Consider the following 18,650-nt stretch of genomic DNA (forward strand, 5'->3'; position numbering starts at 1 on the left):
GCTTGTCTGCATTCTTCTAAGAGGAAAAGTGCCCTGCTCTTAAGGCCTTAAACCCATGGTTCTGACTTACCCTCCTCAGTTGCTTCCTCTCTTCACGTTTCGTCTCCACAAGATACCAACCTTCCAGTCTACACGTTTGCCTATTAAAAACGAGAACTCATAAAAAGCATCTAACTTAAACCAACCCCGCCTTTCCTTAAATCTCACATCTTCCCCCTAAAGAGAACGTCTGATTCTCTCCCGCTTTAGCACTGAGCTCCCGTCAGAGTGGTACATACGTATGTGTCACCTCTCCTTCCTGGAGTTGATCGCTGCATTCTGAGCGCTGCTCGCACAGCTCTTCTGGAACTGTCAGAGGTGACCAATGACCTCCTAACTGTCAATTCAAATGCCCTCTCCCAATCCTCAACTTCTGAGAGCTTCTGAGATATTTAAGCGACCAGTTACGCTCTCCCGTCTGAACACCCGCCTTCCCTCTGCTCTCATTCTCTCCGGCTGGCTCCTTCCCCCACTCTGGGTGCGCTCTCCCAGTGTTGTATTCTTGGCCCTCTTCTCGACTTACATGCTCTCTGTGAGTAACCTCAACTGCATCAAAGCCACGTAATGAATCCCACTGAAATAATTTCTCTTGAAGGCGTCAAGCTCTCCCTCTGAAGTGCTTTCCTCTCATCACACACACCTGTGTAAGCCTCTCATGCCTAAAACCAACTGACGACTACGACAACAGAAAACTCCCACCATCAACCAAGAACCCACCTTCGTATGGCTCCCATCCTTTCTTTCCTCTGGACTTAGCTAAATGTCATGACAGAGTGCCTACGTCAAAGCCTCTCCTTACTCCTTACTCAGCCCTCAGATCTCTTCTACCTGCAAGCCACCTCTCCATCCCAGGCCCATTTGTTTAACTAGGCTGTTCTTTATTTTTGTTTTGTTAATGGGAGTAGGGCATCAGAATGACCTGAAAAGCCTTTATGAGTTACACATGCAAACTCAGCCACCATTCACTCTGATGGTGGGCAGGGTTGAGTACAGGCCAGCTAGGAGCTCCCAGGTATCCTAAGCCTTCTGTGTCCATCAGAGAGCCACTGCTATGGCCACTCCAAGCCTAGCCCACACTGGGGACACTGCTCCTCGGTGTGCCCAAGCATTCTGTGCACATTTCTAGCAGCACCGTGTCACCCTATTGCTGATCTACGTACATGTCTTCTGAGTCAGGCTTTACCTTCCTTGGGGGTAGAGATGAACATACCTCACTGGCTCTGGAGACCAGACCCCAGGCCTGGCACGGCACCTATCGTCACAAAGCAGGTGTTGCCTACAGAATAAGACCCACCTCTGAGCTTCACAGTCATTGACCTCTTCATGGTCACCATCCCTTCCTGCAGAGACTTCAGGGTCTCTGCCACCCTGGACTGTTTGCCATCACCCAAACATGGGTTCAGGCCTATGACCGGGATCAGACCATCTGCTCAGAATGCCTTGTTCACTTTCTCGCTTTAGTGAGACTTTACTCATCGGAGGAGGTTTAGCACAGATGACACCCCCAATGGTGAAGATCTTGCCTGCCCTCAAGGCACGCACAAGGAATCTGTTGCTCTCCTGTCCCTCTCCAAGAGGAGCACTGACAAGCGTGTGCGCATCGCTATTCCTGGCAGACAGGGACTCTGACTCACGAATCTTTATAATTTAACACTTACGAGGCTACCTGACCAGACAGCTGTTCTTTCACACGGTCAACTCGATCTCAGAAGAAGCAAACATCAGGCTGTTCCAGTGAGTATGGTGACAGCTCTCGTCACTAAAGGCAGGTGTCAAGCCCAGCCTCGTGGTGCCTCCACGTGGCCTCTGCAGCCGGGTTAAGCGGCTCCAAATCAAGTATGTGGATGTCAAGGCATGAATGACAAGAAGTAAGAAAACCAGAGAAGAGGCTGACACCTCATGGCTTAATTTACACCATTTTAAAACAACGCTGCAGACACTACCCTACCATCCGCATGGGTTTTATGTGGTCACGTGGTTCTGGTATTCAAAGGAAGATGCTATTTAAGAGGGATCACCAATTTCATCTTAGCACAAGTAAAATGAGAATGAAAATGGTTTATGCAATGCACTGCCCAGTGCAACACCAAACAAATGACTGCTTTTTCATCCCCTAAGGGTCATGAACGTCCACTCTTAAGTATGCAGCTGTATGCATTAACCATTTTTGAAAGTAACATGACTTAACGCTACTGATTACACACGTGGGCGTGCGCGTGCACGTGCTTAGGCACGCAAATCAGACAAGGAGCCAAAGACCACTAAAATGCCCAGAATGAATAAAAAGACACAAATAGGCACACAAACAGTTAACAATTGTTTTATAAAATGTGATGTAATTTAGTTGCTCTGCAGGTATGATTTCAAACGGATTAAAACTAATTTGGAACATAGTGAAGACAGTATCAAAACAGCAGAGGACAAATGACTTTCCTCCCTTGGCAAAGATAATCAGGAGGACGGGGACGGGTAGGGATGAGGCTGGCAGAGGTGGAAAGCTATTTCATGAGTACCGTTTCACCCGAAGTTGATTTCCTGGAATTATATTAATAACTCAGTGGCTGTAAGAGCCCCACTGTGAGCTAAACTGCATATCATCTTTACGCTCTTCTGAGCACTCCTGTTAGGTTAAAAGAATACTCCGTTCACGATTGCTACCCTTGAGTCTTCCACGCACATTACAGACTGATGTACTCAAACTCTCACTGAAGACGCTTGCATTCAGTAAACTGTCTAGCAAGATCTCATCTAAGATAATGCATTCTATGGTTCTCTTGTTAGATAAACACTGGAGGAAAACAGAGAATGGGAGCCAATAGTAAATTACTAGGAGATAAATAAGCCCCAACACGAACCAAAAATAAAAAGGCAGCCTGCCCTTTGAAAAATTTTCCTTTAAGAAATACTTTTTCTTAGTTAATAAACTGATCTTCAAAAGGCCCTAGGTGACTAAAATTTGGTCAAATTGGTCAATATTTAGGGAGTAATTCAGTAAACATTATTTCTTAGCTTTTATCACTATTGATTCCATTGAGCCTTGGCACAGTACTTTGACATGGTCAGCTGATATTTAAAAAAAATAAAAGGAGACATGATTTTAAAACACAGGTGTCTCGCAAAGGGTTGCGTGTCTCGTCTGTGTCACAGCAGGCACCCTAAGGCCTCAGGCGTCCAGGGCAGCTGCTCACAGTCCTCCATTCGGGCGCGTCAGCACGGGCGTGTGCCTTCTCAGCTGTCTCCCCCGTGTCCCCAACCCTCCTCAACACCCCACAGGTACCACATCTAGTAAATGTATGTATGCCCTTTGATGTTTTAATATAAGCCTATGTGTAAACTTAAGTTTACACTGTACTTTTTGTGTTTAATTTATAAAAAAGTATTGTAGTATAAATCTAAACCTGTTTCTTATTTTTTCACTCAACATTTTGCATTTAAAAACACTTAAATCGACCTTAATGAGGTGCAATATGCATACAATAAAACACACCCATTTTAAGATTCCGGTTTGAAACAGTTGACAAATGTGTATCTGTGTAACCAACGCACAATCTGCACGTAGAAAAACCCTATCACCCCAAAACGGTTTCTCGTCCCATTTCCCATCAATCCCATCCCTATATCTGGCTCCAGCAAGCCAGGTCTGCTTTCTCTCATCGTGGTTCAGTCTGAGAACTTCACAAAATCACAAACTGTACTCTTCTGTGTTTATCTTCTTTCAAACAATATGTTTCTGAGGTTTATTCAAGTGTGTGTCAATAGCGCGCTCCTTCTTATTGGTAAGTAGTAATACGTTCATGGGTGTACCATGAATGGTTATCCATTCACCTGTGGATAGACACTGGGGTTGTTTCCAGGTTTGGGATACCATCAAGAGAGCTGCCATGGACATTCTTGTGCACATCTTTGTTGGACACATTTTCATTCCTCTTGGGTAAATACGCAGGAGTGGAATTGGCAGGTTGTGTGCTATGTGTGTATTTAAGATTATTAGAAACTGCTACACTGTTTTCAAAAGTGGTTGTACTATTCTGCATTTCCACTGGTGATGTCAGAGTTCCAGGCGCTCGACATTCTTGCCAACATAATGAGCACCTTTCATGTGCCTATCAGCCATTCATACAGCTTCTTCGTAAGGCACCGATTCCAATCATTTGGCCATTTATTTAAAATTTGTATTGTCTTCTCATGGGTGAGTTTTTAAAGGTCTTTATATATAATGGATACAGATCTTTGTCAGACCTATATTGTAAATCATTTCAACTAGTTTGTGGCTTGTCTTTTTATTTTCTGAAAGTGTCTATCAAAGAGCAGTTTCTAATTTTGATGAATGTCAATATATCAATTTTTAATGGTTTGAGCTGTTTGTGTCATGTCTAACAAATCATGAACAATTTCTCCTATGTTTTCATCCACAAGTTTTATAGTTTTATCTTTTATATGTAGAAGACCAGAAATTAATTTTTCTGTACAGTGTAAAATAAGGGTTGGAGTTTTGTGGGGTTTTTTGTTTTTCCTGAATGGAGAGCCAGCTGTTCCAGCAAGATTGTTCAACAATGTTGGAAAGACAGTCCCTTCTCCATCTAATTATCTTGGACCTTTGTCCAAAATCTATTGACCACACATGCGTGAGTCTGCTTCTGGACTCCACACTCTGTTCCATTAACTACATGGCTATCCTTATGCCAAGAGCACAGTCTTGATTACTGTAGCTTTAGGTTAAGTCCTGAAATAAACCAATGTGCCTCTTTTTCAAAATTGTCTTGGTTAGGCCCTTTGCACTTCTACATAAATTTTAAAATAACCTTGTTAATTTCTTAAAAAAAAAAAAAGATGGAATTTTTTACTGGAATTGCACTGAATCTATAGATCAAGTCGGGTATAATTAACTCTTTCAAATATTGAGTTTTGCACTCCATAAGCACAGTATAATCTTCCATTTATTTAGGTCTTTCATTTTTCTCTGCAATGTTTTACAGTTTTGTGTGCACAGGTCTTGCATATATTTTGTCACATTTATCCCCCAGTATTTCAGAATTTCAGACACAGCAAATCACATTTTAAAAATTTCAACTTCCAACTATTTGTTATTACTATACAGAAATGCAACTGATTTTTAGGTATTGATCTTATATCCTGGAACCTTGCTAAAATGAATTATCAGTTCCAGTGATGTTTTTATATACTTCTCATGATTTTATTTTTTTCGTTTTTTTCTTCTCCCAAAAGCCCCCCAGTACATAGTTGTATATTCTAGTCGTGAGTGCATCTGGTTGTGCTATGTGGGACGCTGCCTCAGCATGGTTTGATGAGTGGTGCCACGTCTGCGCCCGGGATCCAAACTGGCGAAACCCCAGGGCCGCCAAGGCGGAGCGTGCAAACTTAACCACTCGGCCACAGGGCCAGCCCCATGATTTTCTATGTAGACAATCATGTGCCAATTTGCATGCCTTTTAATTTTTTTCTAGCTTTATTGCACTGACTATGACTTCTAGTACAATATTGAACAGTACCAGTGAGAGTAAACATCTTCGCTTTGTTTCCAGTCTTCTCGGGAAAACATTTAGTCTTTCACTATTAAATACAATGGTAGCTACAGGTTTTATGAGCTTGAGAACGTTCTCTTCTAGTCCTAGTTTGCTGAATTGGTTTGACATGAATGGGTGTCATTCATTTAGACAAATCTTTTTTACTGATCTATTGAAACCCTCACATGGTTTTTCTCGATTCAGCTAATATAATGAATTACATTTATTGATGTGTGCATGTTAAACCAACCCTGCATTTCTGAGATAAACCTTACTTGACCATAACACTTGATCCTTTCTATCTACTGGTAAACTTCATTTGCTAATATTTTGTATGAGTTTTTATACCCGTGCTCTTGAGGCATCTTGGTCTGCACATTCTCTTTTGTTTTTCTTGGAAAGTCTTTGATTTTGATTTTCAGAGTAGTTAGCCGCTTAGAATGAGATAGCAAATGTTCCCCCTTCCACTGTTTTCTGGAAGAGTTTATATAAGGTGTGGTATTATTTTGTTCTTAAATGTTTGAGAAATCCAAGATACACGGGCCTGCAGTTTTCTCTGTAACGCTTTTAACTAGGAATTTGTGTCTTTCACTGAATTGCATCCATTTCATTTAAGATGTAGAATTCATTGGCATAAAGTCCTTCATAAACACCTGTGGGAGCTGTAGCGATGCTCTCTCGTTCCTTTCTGATATAGGTAATTTGTGTCTTCTTGTGTCTTTCCTGACCATTTTAACTAGAATTTAAACAATTCTATTTAACTTTTCTATCTAACCTCTAAAATCTATCACCTAATTTCACAGGTTTTCTAGCTTTTTCTGGTGCATTTTCCACTTTATTTTTGCTCTTCTCTTCATGTTCTTCTACTTAGAATCTAACGTGCTCCTCTTTTTCTGGTCTCATATAGAAAGCTTAGGCCATAAATGTTAGACTTTCCTAATTCAAATCTACAAATACCATTACAATTTTGAGAGCAATGTTGCTGGTAGATGTAAACCTACGTCAGTAATTTCACCTGCTGCTTACACGGTGATTTACCCATGATGCCTTGTGATAAACAGTTATCTCACAGACAGCAGCGCAATGAAAAGGTTATAGTACATACTCTCATGGGCTTTCGCAAGCATTTCTATGTACCACTAAGGAAGAAAAAGTGCTGCCAATTACACAGGCATGTTATTTATTGTAAGATGGTACTGGATCTCATGTTCAAATGTGAAAATGCGCATCCTAGAATCGATGAAATATGATAGATGATCCACACTGTACACAGATAATTACAAATTTTTATGTTTCTTCTACTATTTACCTTGTCTTACTGATGGCTAGGACTTCTAACATTGCAGTGGTGCCAGAGAGAATCCTTGCCTAATCCCAATCTTAAAGGGAAGGCGTCTCAAGTTTATCCACTAAGCTTGATGTTTGCTGAAGAGCTTGGTATAGCCTTTACCAAGTTAAGTAACTCTTCATGACCTCTATTTAAACGTGGTGGATTAAATACACACATGGATCGCCACTCCCTCCATAACTCCACTAAAGTGAAAGAAAAAGAGTAAGACATGGACCAAGAGTACCAGGGAGAAAATGAGAGCAAAGGAGAGAAGCTGGTAACCAAGCAGATGGGCAGAGCACACCAGCAGTTCCGAGTGGCAGTTCTAGGGTCGGCGCACTGAGTTTGAGTCCTGGCTCCACTAGTTACAACTCACGCAACCTCAATTTCCTCATCCTGAAAGTAGGTCTAAAGGTAGTCCATTCCTCACAGGCCTGTTGGAAGGGCTGAATGAGTTAACGGCACTCATGATGCTCAACAAATGCTACCTACTCTTATTACTGTAATTTAAAAGTTCCAGCCAAATATAAGAAAGAGTTTGACAAGTCGTAATGACTCAGCAGAAGAGAGAGAACTGAAACCTTAAACCGGGATGGGGAAAAGCCAAAAAGAAGTAAGCCAACTCATAATGCAGAACTTCAGAAAGGATAAAGAATTGAGGTACCACGCTCCTATGAAGGAGCAACTGAAAATGAGAGTACTGGTCCAAAATTTGTATGAAGAGTGGTTGGAGCCCTAGGATTTCTCTTCCTCATTGGTGGAATTCTGGAGAAATTATCCAGAGGTGCTCTGGACGTGGAGGCACTAGGAACAGTTAAGGGCTGCCTTTACCTTCAAGATTTCCTTTCTTCATATTTCTTTTGGTTTACTGCATTTTCGCCCTGGCTCTTTAAGGGGAATTTTGATTTTTCTTTTACTTCTAAATCTTTGTTTTCTGACTAATGTATTAAATCCTAGCCTGCTTTAGCTATATGCCACAAATATGAAAAGTTGTGCTATCACTGTCATTCAGCTTTGAGTACTTCATAATTTTTTTAAAGTATGTCCTCTTTAAGGATTTTGTTTTCAAGAGTTTTAGTTTTCAGACTTTATTTTTTAGGAAGATTGGCGCTGAGCTAACATCTGATGCCAATCTTCCTTTTTGCTTTTTTTCTCCCCAAAGTCCCAGTACATAGTTGTGCATCCTAGTTGCAAATGATTCTGATTCCTCCACGTGGGATGCCACCACAGCATGGCTTGATGAGTGCTGCATAGGTCCGCACCCAGAATCGGAACCAGCAAACCCCAGGCCACTGAAGTGGAGCGTGCAGACTTAACCACTACGCCACTGGGCCAGCCCCCAGTTTTCAGACTTCTTTAAAGCTATCCTTTCGCTATTGAGTTCCAAATTTATCGTATGGTGGTCTGAGAATACAGTTCATATGATGTTGACTCTCTGGGATTAGTAAAGCTTCCTTTGTAGCCTAGTACACAGTTTATTTTTGTGAATGGTCCACATATGCTCAAAAATAACACGCATTCTATATTTGGTGTGTAGATGGTCCTCTGTGTCTCTGTTAGATCTAGCTAATTAATCCTGTTATTAAACTCTTATCTATTTTGCTTACATTTTATCACCTTGGGGTCTCAGTATCTACATTCCTGACTTATCTACTTCTATCCCTAGTTCTTTCAGTTATCATCTTAAATATTTCAAGGCCATATTGTTAGATGCATATAGAGTCCTGAGCAGAATATCTTCTTGATCTCCTACTCTTTTCACCACGATAACACATTTTTCTCTGTTCCTTTCAGTAATTTTTATCTCAGATTCTGCTTTGACTTACATTAAAATTGTCCCTCCATCTTTCTTTTGATTCATATCTCTCCTTTTCCATCCTTTCATTTTCAATCTTTCACATATTTTATTTTAAACATGTATCCTGTGGATGAGAGATTGCTATATCATGATGATTTTTATCCAACATGAGAATCACTGTCCTTTGAGAGATGAAGTCAGCTCATTTACAGTTAGATAATCATTTTTATTTCAAAACTTATTTCCGCCATTTTATTTCACATTTTCTATTTACTATGCTTTTGTTTTTTCTTTTTCTGACTTCTTTTGGAGAGAAATTTTCTTTCATTATGTGAAAATTATACATTCTATTTTCAGTCTTTTGGTGGTACTAATATGTTGATACCTATACTTACACTTATTTTTCATGATCAATATCTTAGATATTCAAATTTGAACTGTCTTTCTGGTCTCTCATTTTTCTCTCCTTCTTTCCATCTTTATCTCTTTGGTGAGAATTCCTTGACCCAACTTTCCAGCCCTCAAATTTGTCCTTTGGCTATGCCCATAGTGCTGCTTCTTAATCCACCTCCTAAATTCTTTATTTCATCAATTACATGGTCGATATCTCCCACTGACCTTTCTTCCTAAGAGCCAGTTTCTTCTTCATATTTCCAGTATCCTCCCTTACCACTTTGAGCGTGTTTGTCATCCTCACCCTAACTTCTTTCTCTGCCTGGTATGGTGTTCCTGCTTTTCATAGGTGCAGGCTATTCCACAAAGGATAGGCAATACACCTTCTTTCTTCCCTTCCCTCCCCCCTTCTTTCTGAGCCCCAGATACAGCAAAGCAAGCTGTGCCCATCCAGGGCAGTAAGGGGGACCCACATGTACAACCAGGAAGCCCAGCCCCCCACCTGCCCTTGTCTGTACCCTCTGTTCTCACCTGCTCCACCATCTCCATGCCTGCCTCCTCTCCCCACCCGCAATGGTCTCAGCCATTCCTCCAGGGTTCCAGGCTGCTTCCGACTTCGTTGTTAAGTGGATTCACCGTAGGACCCATCAGTGTTACTCTCTCCGGTGGTGCCCCGAGGACTGGGTTCAGGGAAGGGAGTCAATAGCCCATGCCATTCTGTCTGGTTCAATTCTCTTTCTTAGCAGCATAAATCAGGATTTTGTATGTCAACTTTTTTTAAAGGAGCTCTATTACAATACATGATGATATTTATCTTAATTGAGTGTGCGTCAAGAGACTGAAACAGTGAGAGTACATCATCTAGTTTGCGGAGAAAAAATATTTTCCTCAGAGTAGGCACATGACAAATTACATATCCTGAAAGACTCTGGAAATTACCCTGAAGCCATCTTGGAGTTTATGCAGCAGGATCAGCTTATGGCCAAGGCCATATCGTGAAGACCTCCAGATAAGAAAACCATATAATAAATTCCAAATGGAACCTATCTACTACTGAGGCCTCGGACACAGCATGACATTACTGCAAAGGAAACTGGTGAGACAATTTTATTCACTAACATGTCTAGATTGCTTCACTCTCTGGGAGGCTCCCTGAACTTCTCTCCTTCAAACACGAGAAGTAAGGCAGCCATTTTATCCAGTTGTTTAAAAGAAGCTGAAGAAGTTCACAACACACAGAGCATTGAAGGTAGGCAGAAAGTCTTCTCTAGCAAAGAAGCCATACTTTAGAAAACTCTGCAGAGAACAAATGGTTAACTCCATCACCAAAAACCAGCAAGAATTTATGTTTCCAAAGTAATTCTGACTGATTATTGGCTGAGTCTTCAAGAAAAACTGCTGAGCAAATGTCACAGCAAGAGTCTGAGATGAGACAAGCACTGCACATTGCTCAGCCCGGCCAGATAAACGAGGAAGAGCTTCACACGTCACCTGCCGAGCGGGGAGTCTGTGCATTTGCCACCTCTTGCTGGGTAAGTACGAGGGTGGAACTCTCCATGCCAACAAATAAACATTAATACTATGTCATTAACATTGAAACAACTTGAAATTCCTCAACTAAATTGAAAGGAAGGAAACAAGCTTCTTGACCTCTATTCAATCCAAAATAACGTCTGTCACTTTCATTAATCGACATACAACTGCATGCTGCACACTGCAACAGGCATCCATCTGTTTTATAGCAAGTCCCACAGCAAATTGAGTTCCACTGAGTTATAATTTTCAGTAGTATACAAATACACCCGTAATAAATTTAAAATGGTATTCTGCCACTCAATCAAAAAAGGAGAAAAAGCCAAAGGATAAAAACAGATTTTGGATTCTTACACTAGATTGATATATATGGTGAGTAAGGTTAATCATTTATATGGAGAGTAATGTAACTGCTCATTTCAGAATTATTGAAATTATCAGTTTCTAAAAATTAGAGTGAAGCAAAAGTGAGGCAAAAAGTGAAAAAGAAATCAGAAAACAATATTTTCCAAAAACTACTTCATCATCAAATAAGATTCATAAATAGACTTGCCACCAAAATACACAGACACATGTTACACATGTGCAGCAAGGCTCTATTACGTTCACAAAGCACATAACAGGCTTCTGCAACTGTGTCTCACATAATGAGAGGAGGGTTGTTAAACACCATCCTCTTATTCACACAGGAAGGAAGGACGGAAGGAAGCAAATCTCTGACCAAAACCTTTTTCTAAGTTATTTACAGACCAGTAGATAGGTGCAGCAGTCATTTGCAGCTAAAATCTCGGTTCATTTTCTAAAACAGGGGTTGACAAACTACGGCCCACAGGCCAAATCTGGCCCACCAGCACACTCATTTGTTTACATACTGTCTACGGGCTCTTTCGTGCTCCAAGGGCAGAGCTGAGACCCTTTGGCCCGCAAAACCTAAACTTTACTATCTTGCCCTTTACAGAAAAAGTTTTTGGACACCTATTCTAGAGCTACTCTGAGCTTTCCTACCTTGACATAGCTGCATCCTAAATCCTAAAACCCTGGATTTTGGTTAAATAAAACACGGAACATCAATATAGTGCAATATTATGCAATTGTTACAAATGACGTTTACTAAGAGTTACCAATGATCTAGGATAAATTTATTATAATGTTAAGGATTAAATATATGAAATTGTAAATTCAGTGCTATTACATCAGAGCAAAAACGTATATGCACAGAAAAAAAGATTAATAGGCAATACACCAAAAAGTTAACAGTAATTGTGGTAAAGATGGTAAAATCTGGGATAATTTTTTCTTCTTTTCACTTTTTAGTAAATTTTCTACAAAAAATGTATACTCTACTTTTATTTGGAAAATATTAAGTTGACTCTTTTAAATGAAAAAACAAAACTGTAACACTAAAGGTACAAATAAGTACTGTCTGCCAAACTGTTTCCATTCTCCATTTTAAAAAAGCTGGTGGTTTTTAACTCAGCTGTTACAAGGTGCACATTTCACTTGACAATTCTTCCAGTGAACATGGTTTACTGCCATTCACAGATTAAGGACATCTCAGCAAAGCGTTATGTTCAATCTAATTTCAGTACCTCAGGATGGCAGAAAGAGGTTTATTGTAAAAGACCTACCCACCTGGGACACTTAATTGTCCTAGGCAGTGGTTATCTGACGACCGTCATCTGCAACTGTGCTGTATTGATTTCAAAGTCCAACTATGGTAACTGTATTAGTTTGATTTGTTTTTCACTGTGCTTCCTACCAAAGGCTTCCTTTTAAAAAATTTAATTATATCCTAACTCTAAAAAAGATTCCAGGTAGCTACGCAGAGAAGGCATCACGTCAGGCAGAGTGAAAGCCCATGCCCTCATCAGAGGGCTGACTGGCCCCGACATGAAAGCAGCTTCAGGGGTACACGGCTGTAAGGGAAGGGGCGCCAAGTCCTTCCTGACTCATGGTGGAGAGACGGGGAGAGAGACATCTCAACTCTCGGCGCTGGCAGCAGGGTGTGGAGGGGGAAGGCCGGAGAGGGCTGGCAGGTGCAGGTTCCGCTTCGGGCTCCATTCGTGCTCTTCTTGCCTCCTCTTTCCTCACTCCCTCCCTGCACCTCCTGGAGGTGTACATAACCTGCACCCACCTGCCTGGGGACTTGCGTGACTGCCCTGTGAGAGACCCATCGAATACAGGACCCAGCCCGGGCTGGGCAGAGTCCCTAAACAGAGCTGGCATGCAGGATCAATTCCGGAGTCGGGGTGCACAGAAGCAGGAAAGGCAGGAAATCCGGAGGGAGAGGTGGGAAAATGAGTGGAAACGAGGCCTGTGCCACGGCACAGTCCAAGGGGCATCTGGCAAGAGCTCTTCCCCACGGGCCCCTCGGCCATCTCCAACTTCCTGCTTCCATCTGACCAGATCATGACTGCACTGCTGTGATAAAGGTCTAATTATGACCAAGGTCTCCCCAACATTATATGGATTATCGTCTTAAAACACTATTCTTAAGTTGTTTGCCCACATAAACACCTTTAGGGACTCTCCTCTGCCAGTCCTAGAAGTCAAGGTCCTTGGCCCAGCGTTCAAAGCAACGCACAGTCTTGTCTCCATCCACTCTTTGACCTCCCCTGCACCCCTTTGGACATCTTCCTCTCTAATTCGGCCGGCCCACTCACTCTTCTCAGAAACTCGTGCACATCCTGCTTTCGCACATTTGCTCGGGCTGTGCGCCACCTGTCTGTGGTTCTCGCTCTGCTCCTCGGCAAATCCCAGCCAGCTGCCGGGACCCAGATCCAAGCTCTGTCTCCTCCAAGGAGCTTTCTCTGATCCCCTTGGCCCTCAGGGAGTTCTTTGTCTTCTGGAAACACAACAGCCATTGGTGCCATAAATTCATTTAGTCCTTGATCACGTATTGCCTGAAATGTTCAGATTTCCTTGGCCTGGCATAAAGCATTTATATGATGAATTTTCAGGCCACATCTCATCTCCTCAACTAGACTATAAATTTTTGAAGGCAACGTGCTTCTTTGCATTTGTATAGTACTTAGCATGGGTTTTAAGTACACAGTTGGTATTTAGTAAATTATTTCTTAGACGATGAATAAAATGAATGAATTCCTGAGTCATCTGGACCAACGATCTTGCTGGGGTCACGTTAAATGGCACCATAAACCTTTTCTTACAGCGATCAGAGTGCAGACAGTTAAAAAGAACTCACTTATGAATTAACAAATAAAAAGACCTGCGTTCACAGAGGGCTGCAGCCACAGAGACATGAGAGATGCGGGTGGAGGGCAGCTCAGGAAGTGTGGCTTCCATGATGTCTTCGGCCTCACCCTCAGGTGCTGGGTCGGAGCCCTCCCATTCCCTCCTGCCGGGCACGAGCCCTCTCAGTCTGAGGTCGTTCACCGTTTTCCCCATTCTAGGGAATGTATGTGTGTTACCTTCAGGTATTTCCACCTCCGCCATCGTCGTTTTCTCTCTGCACCTTGGGGACTCCCATCTCTCTCCATGGCTGCTGCTTTTCTTTTCTGTTTCTGTCACTGTCCTTCCTGCTGTCTCTCTGAGCACCTCACTGTCACCTCTGACTCATGAATGCAGGCTGCAGCAGCCCCGTTCCTGCTACGAATCCCATCCTCCTGCTCTTGGTTTCCTCCCAGATCTCAACGTGGTTGTTTCTTCTATTCCTACTTCGTGGTCTCACGTCTTGCTATTAGTGTCTTCCTCCCTTCACCTCCCCATTGTGAGCATCGTACTTGCTCATGACAGCTCTGCCTCATATACCACGAAGCTCAGCCCTTTCCTGAGGCAGCTGTGGTCCCCGGGTGTCTACTTTTCCCACATGAGCTCTGCTTCGTGGGGTGCAGGGGGAGTGGCCCTAGTCAGGCCCTGTCTGTGAGAGCTGAGGGGGATGAACTCAGGCAGCTGAGGGATGCTGTCCATCATGCCCTTTGCTGGTCCCTGCAGGCAGCTCCTCTCCCCACCCTAACTTCTTAGAGACAAGTTGCACCGGAAGAGGCCTCTCTTTGGGGGTAATCCACAGCCCTGGGACTGGGGAGGGCTGGGGTAGAGAAGTGAATGGTGAGGGGAGCTGTTCATCAGCCCAGGATCTTTACACCCTCACCCCAGGCTTTTGGGTAGATTGGGAACGTTGCTGCAGAGCAAAGCAGCAAGTCTACGTTTTCATCCAACACAGTGGCTCAAGGCACTCCCAGGCCGCCCTGCCCAGCCTGCAGTTACCCGCAGAGGTCTGCCCAGGGGCTGGTCCCTGTGTTGTCAGCCGTCAGAGTCCACACGTGACTCCATAGTCTCTTCAGAGTTGTGGGGGACAGAACCAAGAGTCTGTGTGTTTGTGCTGTGCCCGCCCCCTCAGCCCAGAAGAGGGCCCCCACCAGGACAGTTACCACTCCACGGCTGCACCGTTCTCACTTGTACCTCACTGGAGGTCCATTTATCTACTAGCTGGATAATAGCTACTATATACAAGCTTTTCAGCAAAACATCAAATGGAGAAGCAGATATTAAAAGAGCGGCAGGATGGTGGACGGGAGAAAATTGGAATTGGAGGCAGGAAGCACACATGTCCCATTGTGAGCTCTGCCAGTGATGGAGGGTCTCACATGCAGGTTCTACCGTCTCAGAACAGCCCATACACTTCCTCACTCATATCTGCAAGAGCTCTACACTTCTAAAAAGAAGAGTGGTAGAAAAAAATCATAATTTTTTTTTTACTGCTAAGAATAAATTGAAAGATTAATACTTTAAGTCAAGCAAGGAATTAAATGACTTTTCTTTCATGATAGCCTTTTCTTTTTTCAAAAGAAAGTCTGGTTTCCAGCACAGCCAATCTTGGTGCTATCTAATGACTCCCACAACGAACAAAGGCAGCGAGTGCACATGCAGCTGATGCAGGAGGGAGGAAGCAGCTTCAACTCAGAGAGGAAAGAACAAGCACCCGCCTAGGATCTTGGGTTTGTGTCTGTAGCTTCCGTCCAAAACCTGGCTAGACTGCTTGGATCCGCGTAATTTGGGAACCCCAAATGTGGGAAACTCTGGAGGAGTAGGGTCACTGGGCCGACACAGCAGGCACCACTTACCAGCGCAGGGCGATCTTGATGGGAGTGGTGAGGCACGACGTGAACAGGTCGGCCGGGAGGTCGGGGATCATGGGCAGGAGCTCGTTGGCCTCACAGGCTGCCAGCTGAATGCAGTTCTTCATCGACGGGGGCAGAGGCATCTGCGCCAGTGGGTGGTTCGGGTTAATCGCAGCGACCTGCAGGGGAGCACCGAGGAGGAGAGTGACTGGGCTGTTGTGCACAACCGGAGAGAGAGAGCAGGGAACTAACGCCGAGGGAGAGAGTCTGTCAACCGAGGCTTAAGGCTCTTGGTATCCCCACCAAGTCCTTTGGAGAGAGGCACGCTGTTGAACTCTCTCCTGGAGAGTAACTTCGAGGTCTCATGACCAAGGTCCCTCTGATGCTGCCACGAGGTGTGGTCTCCGGTAAATCAGTATTCTTCATGATTTTCCTGTTAAGGTCCCTCCTTACTCTCTGATTACACCAAGGTCCACATATATTTCCCTCCAGGGCCCTTACAGTGTCTTACTGTTTATTTTAAAATTCGGTCTTTAACCCAGCATAACTTTATGTTGGCGTATTTACTGACACGGAATGACGTTCAGGGTTAGAAAGTGAACTCCATCACCACCACTAACATCACCACCAAAAAGCAGACTGCAAAACCTGAGTGTGAGTGCCGACCTATCAGCCCCAGAAAGACCAGAAAGCAGATGCAGAGAGGGCCCCTGGCCTGCAGTGAGTCAAGGCTGAGGCCATCTTCTCATCTCCTTATCGGATTTCTCTAGATGTCCTACAAATGTGCATTAACTTTGTAACCAGGGAAAAAGGCTTGTTTAATACAAAATTTTATTTCCCTTTAAAGCAGAAACAGTAATACTTGCTTGACATATCCTTCAGTGAGATTTTTGGTAAGGGAAGGGTACCAGACATGAAGCTGTAGGCACACTGAATTTTAGGAAGGCACCAAGGTAATTCTTATATGCTGTGAGGATGCACAAAAAATTTGTTTTTGACTCAATGAAATCTAATTAAAAGTATAAATCTTTTTTAAAAATAATGCAATGCATTCAAAAGTTTAAAAAAAAATCACTAGGGGGCTGACCCAGTGGTGTAGCAGTTAAGTTTGCATATTTTGCTTCGGGGGTCTGGGGTTTGCCAGTTGGGATCCCAGGTGCAGACCTACGCACTGCTTATCAAGCCATGCTGTGGCAGGCGTCCCATATATAAAATAGAGGAAGATGGGCATGGATGTTAGCTCAGGGCCAATCTTCCTCAGCAAAAAGAGGAAGATTGGCAGTGGATGTTAGCTCAGAGCTAATCTTCCTCAAAAAAAAAAAAAAATCCCTAGCCTGTTAGATATGTGGCTTCACTATGCCTTCAAGAAAAAGAGCAGTATTCAACAAAAGCCAGGACTCTGATGTAACCAATCACAGTCACTCTAGCATTGCAGATTTTGATTCCCCTCCCCTCACATGTGGCACGTATGTGACAATTTTGGTAATCCACAACAGATTTTGCTGCCGTTTTCAGAAATATGAGGTGTCAAGAACTCACAGCATTTGGGCAGTAAAATTTAATAAGTGTACACACGGCTCTGCCTGCTCCTGGAAAGAGCAAGGAAGAACACAACGTCGGAGAGAGTTCCCCAGCAAAGCGCCTTCAGCTCAGCTCGGGGAAGCAGGGCTGCGATGCTGGAGATTCGGGATGAGTCATCAGGCTTGGTGTAGGAAGGTGAGGAAGGGAGGATTGGGAGCCACTGGCACCTCCCTCGGGGCTGAGAAGGCTGAGGAGACAGAAGATGGACGGTGAGGCAGCAGCGAGAGAGGGAACAGACAACACAGGAAGATTACACAGGCTGCTGGAGAGAGAATCTGCGTTTCCTGTTCTTCAGTTGCCCTGAATCATGATGTTTGAGTATAACATTTAGGTCACTAAAATAATGTAAAATAAAACCCAGAAAATATTCATTTACAGGTTCATACAACTTTCAGGACCCCGTCATTCACTCATCTCCAAATATCCATCACTTGCTCAGAATGAAAAGCTATTCACCTCTGGGCCCCAATGTACCCATCAGCCTGTCCTGCTCAGGAATTTGCAAAACACAGCTCCAGCTCAAACCCTACAAGATGAAATTTAATGACTGAACACATCTCCTCTTAATGCAGTTTTATTTATCATGCCATTCAGCAACGAGGACCTGGAGAATCATGTTACAGAATGTGGATTATTCCACCTCCAGAACCTCTAAATTATTTGCTACATAAGCAACTCCCCAGGTTTAAGTGCCGGAGGGGCAGACCACTCTCCTTCCAGGAGGACCAGAGCAGCTCCACCAAGAACAGGTGCCGGACGTTCTACACGATGAGCAGTGAAGACAGCAGAAGGGGTCAGGAAGGCATAATTTTTAACCACCAACAGCTACCAATTTTTTCCTGACTTGAAAAGAATGTTTATGTGTCTTGGTTTTACTCCTCCGTTTGCATAGCTGTTGATGCTTCTCAAAGCTGTCTCTCATTTACTATTTCACTTGCTTTATACAACATCCCCACGAGGTAAGTTTTATTTCCATTTCTAAAGTTTTTTTATGATGAGGCAACAGAAACCCCAGGAGATGAGGTGAACTGTCAGCCACTCAGTCAGTATGTGGGCCAAGAGAGTGGAAAACTACTCCTGTTATAGGGCATTTTTCACTCCACCATCCCATCCGGACCCGCCTCAATCTATGCCAAGCACCTATGACCAAACATGAGCACCCTGTGGGTACTTTCCCAACAGCACTCTCAGCACTTTTTACATTAAAATACACATAAAGCTACACTCACTCATATATACCTGACACATTGCTTATGACACGAAAAGCGCTGTAATTATCATTGCTGATAAAACTTTGTTTTTAATATCTCAAATTTCTCAAAAGGAAGGTAGTAAAGGCTGTAGTTTTATTATATTTTATTTATATATTA

At 43.2% G+C, this 18,650-nt stretch overlaps 1 protein-coding gene across 18 annotated transcripts in view; it reads right to left on the minus strand.

Annotated features, from left to right (window-relative positions):
- Nucleotides 1-18,650, minus strand: part of RPTOR (regulatory associated protein of MTOR complex 1) — a 397,394-nt gene that overhangs the window by 195,037 nt on the left and 183,707 nt on the right. For all 18 annotated transcript variants that reach the window (XR_011423116.1, XR_011423115.1, XM_001489603.6 and 15 more), the window contains exon 6: nt 15,703-15,878. Coding sequence is in view for 16 of the 18 variants with exons in the window: in XM_001489603.6 (XP_001489653.1) it covers nt 15,703-15,878 (176 nt within the window). In the remaining 2 variants the exon portion in view is untranslated. The remainder of the gene's footprint in view (nt 1-15,702; nt 15,879-18,650) is intronic.

The sequence above is a fragment of the Equus caballus genome, chromosome 11, assembly GCF_041296265.1.
Source record: "Equus caballus isolate H_3958 breed thoroughbred chromosome 11, TB-T2T, whole genome shotgun sequence".
Taxonomy (NCBI): Eukaryota; Metazoa; Chordata; class Mammalia; order Perissodactyla; family Equidae; genus Equus; species Equus caballus.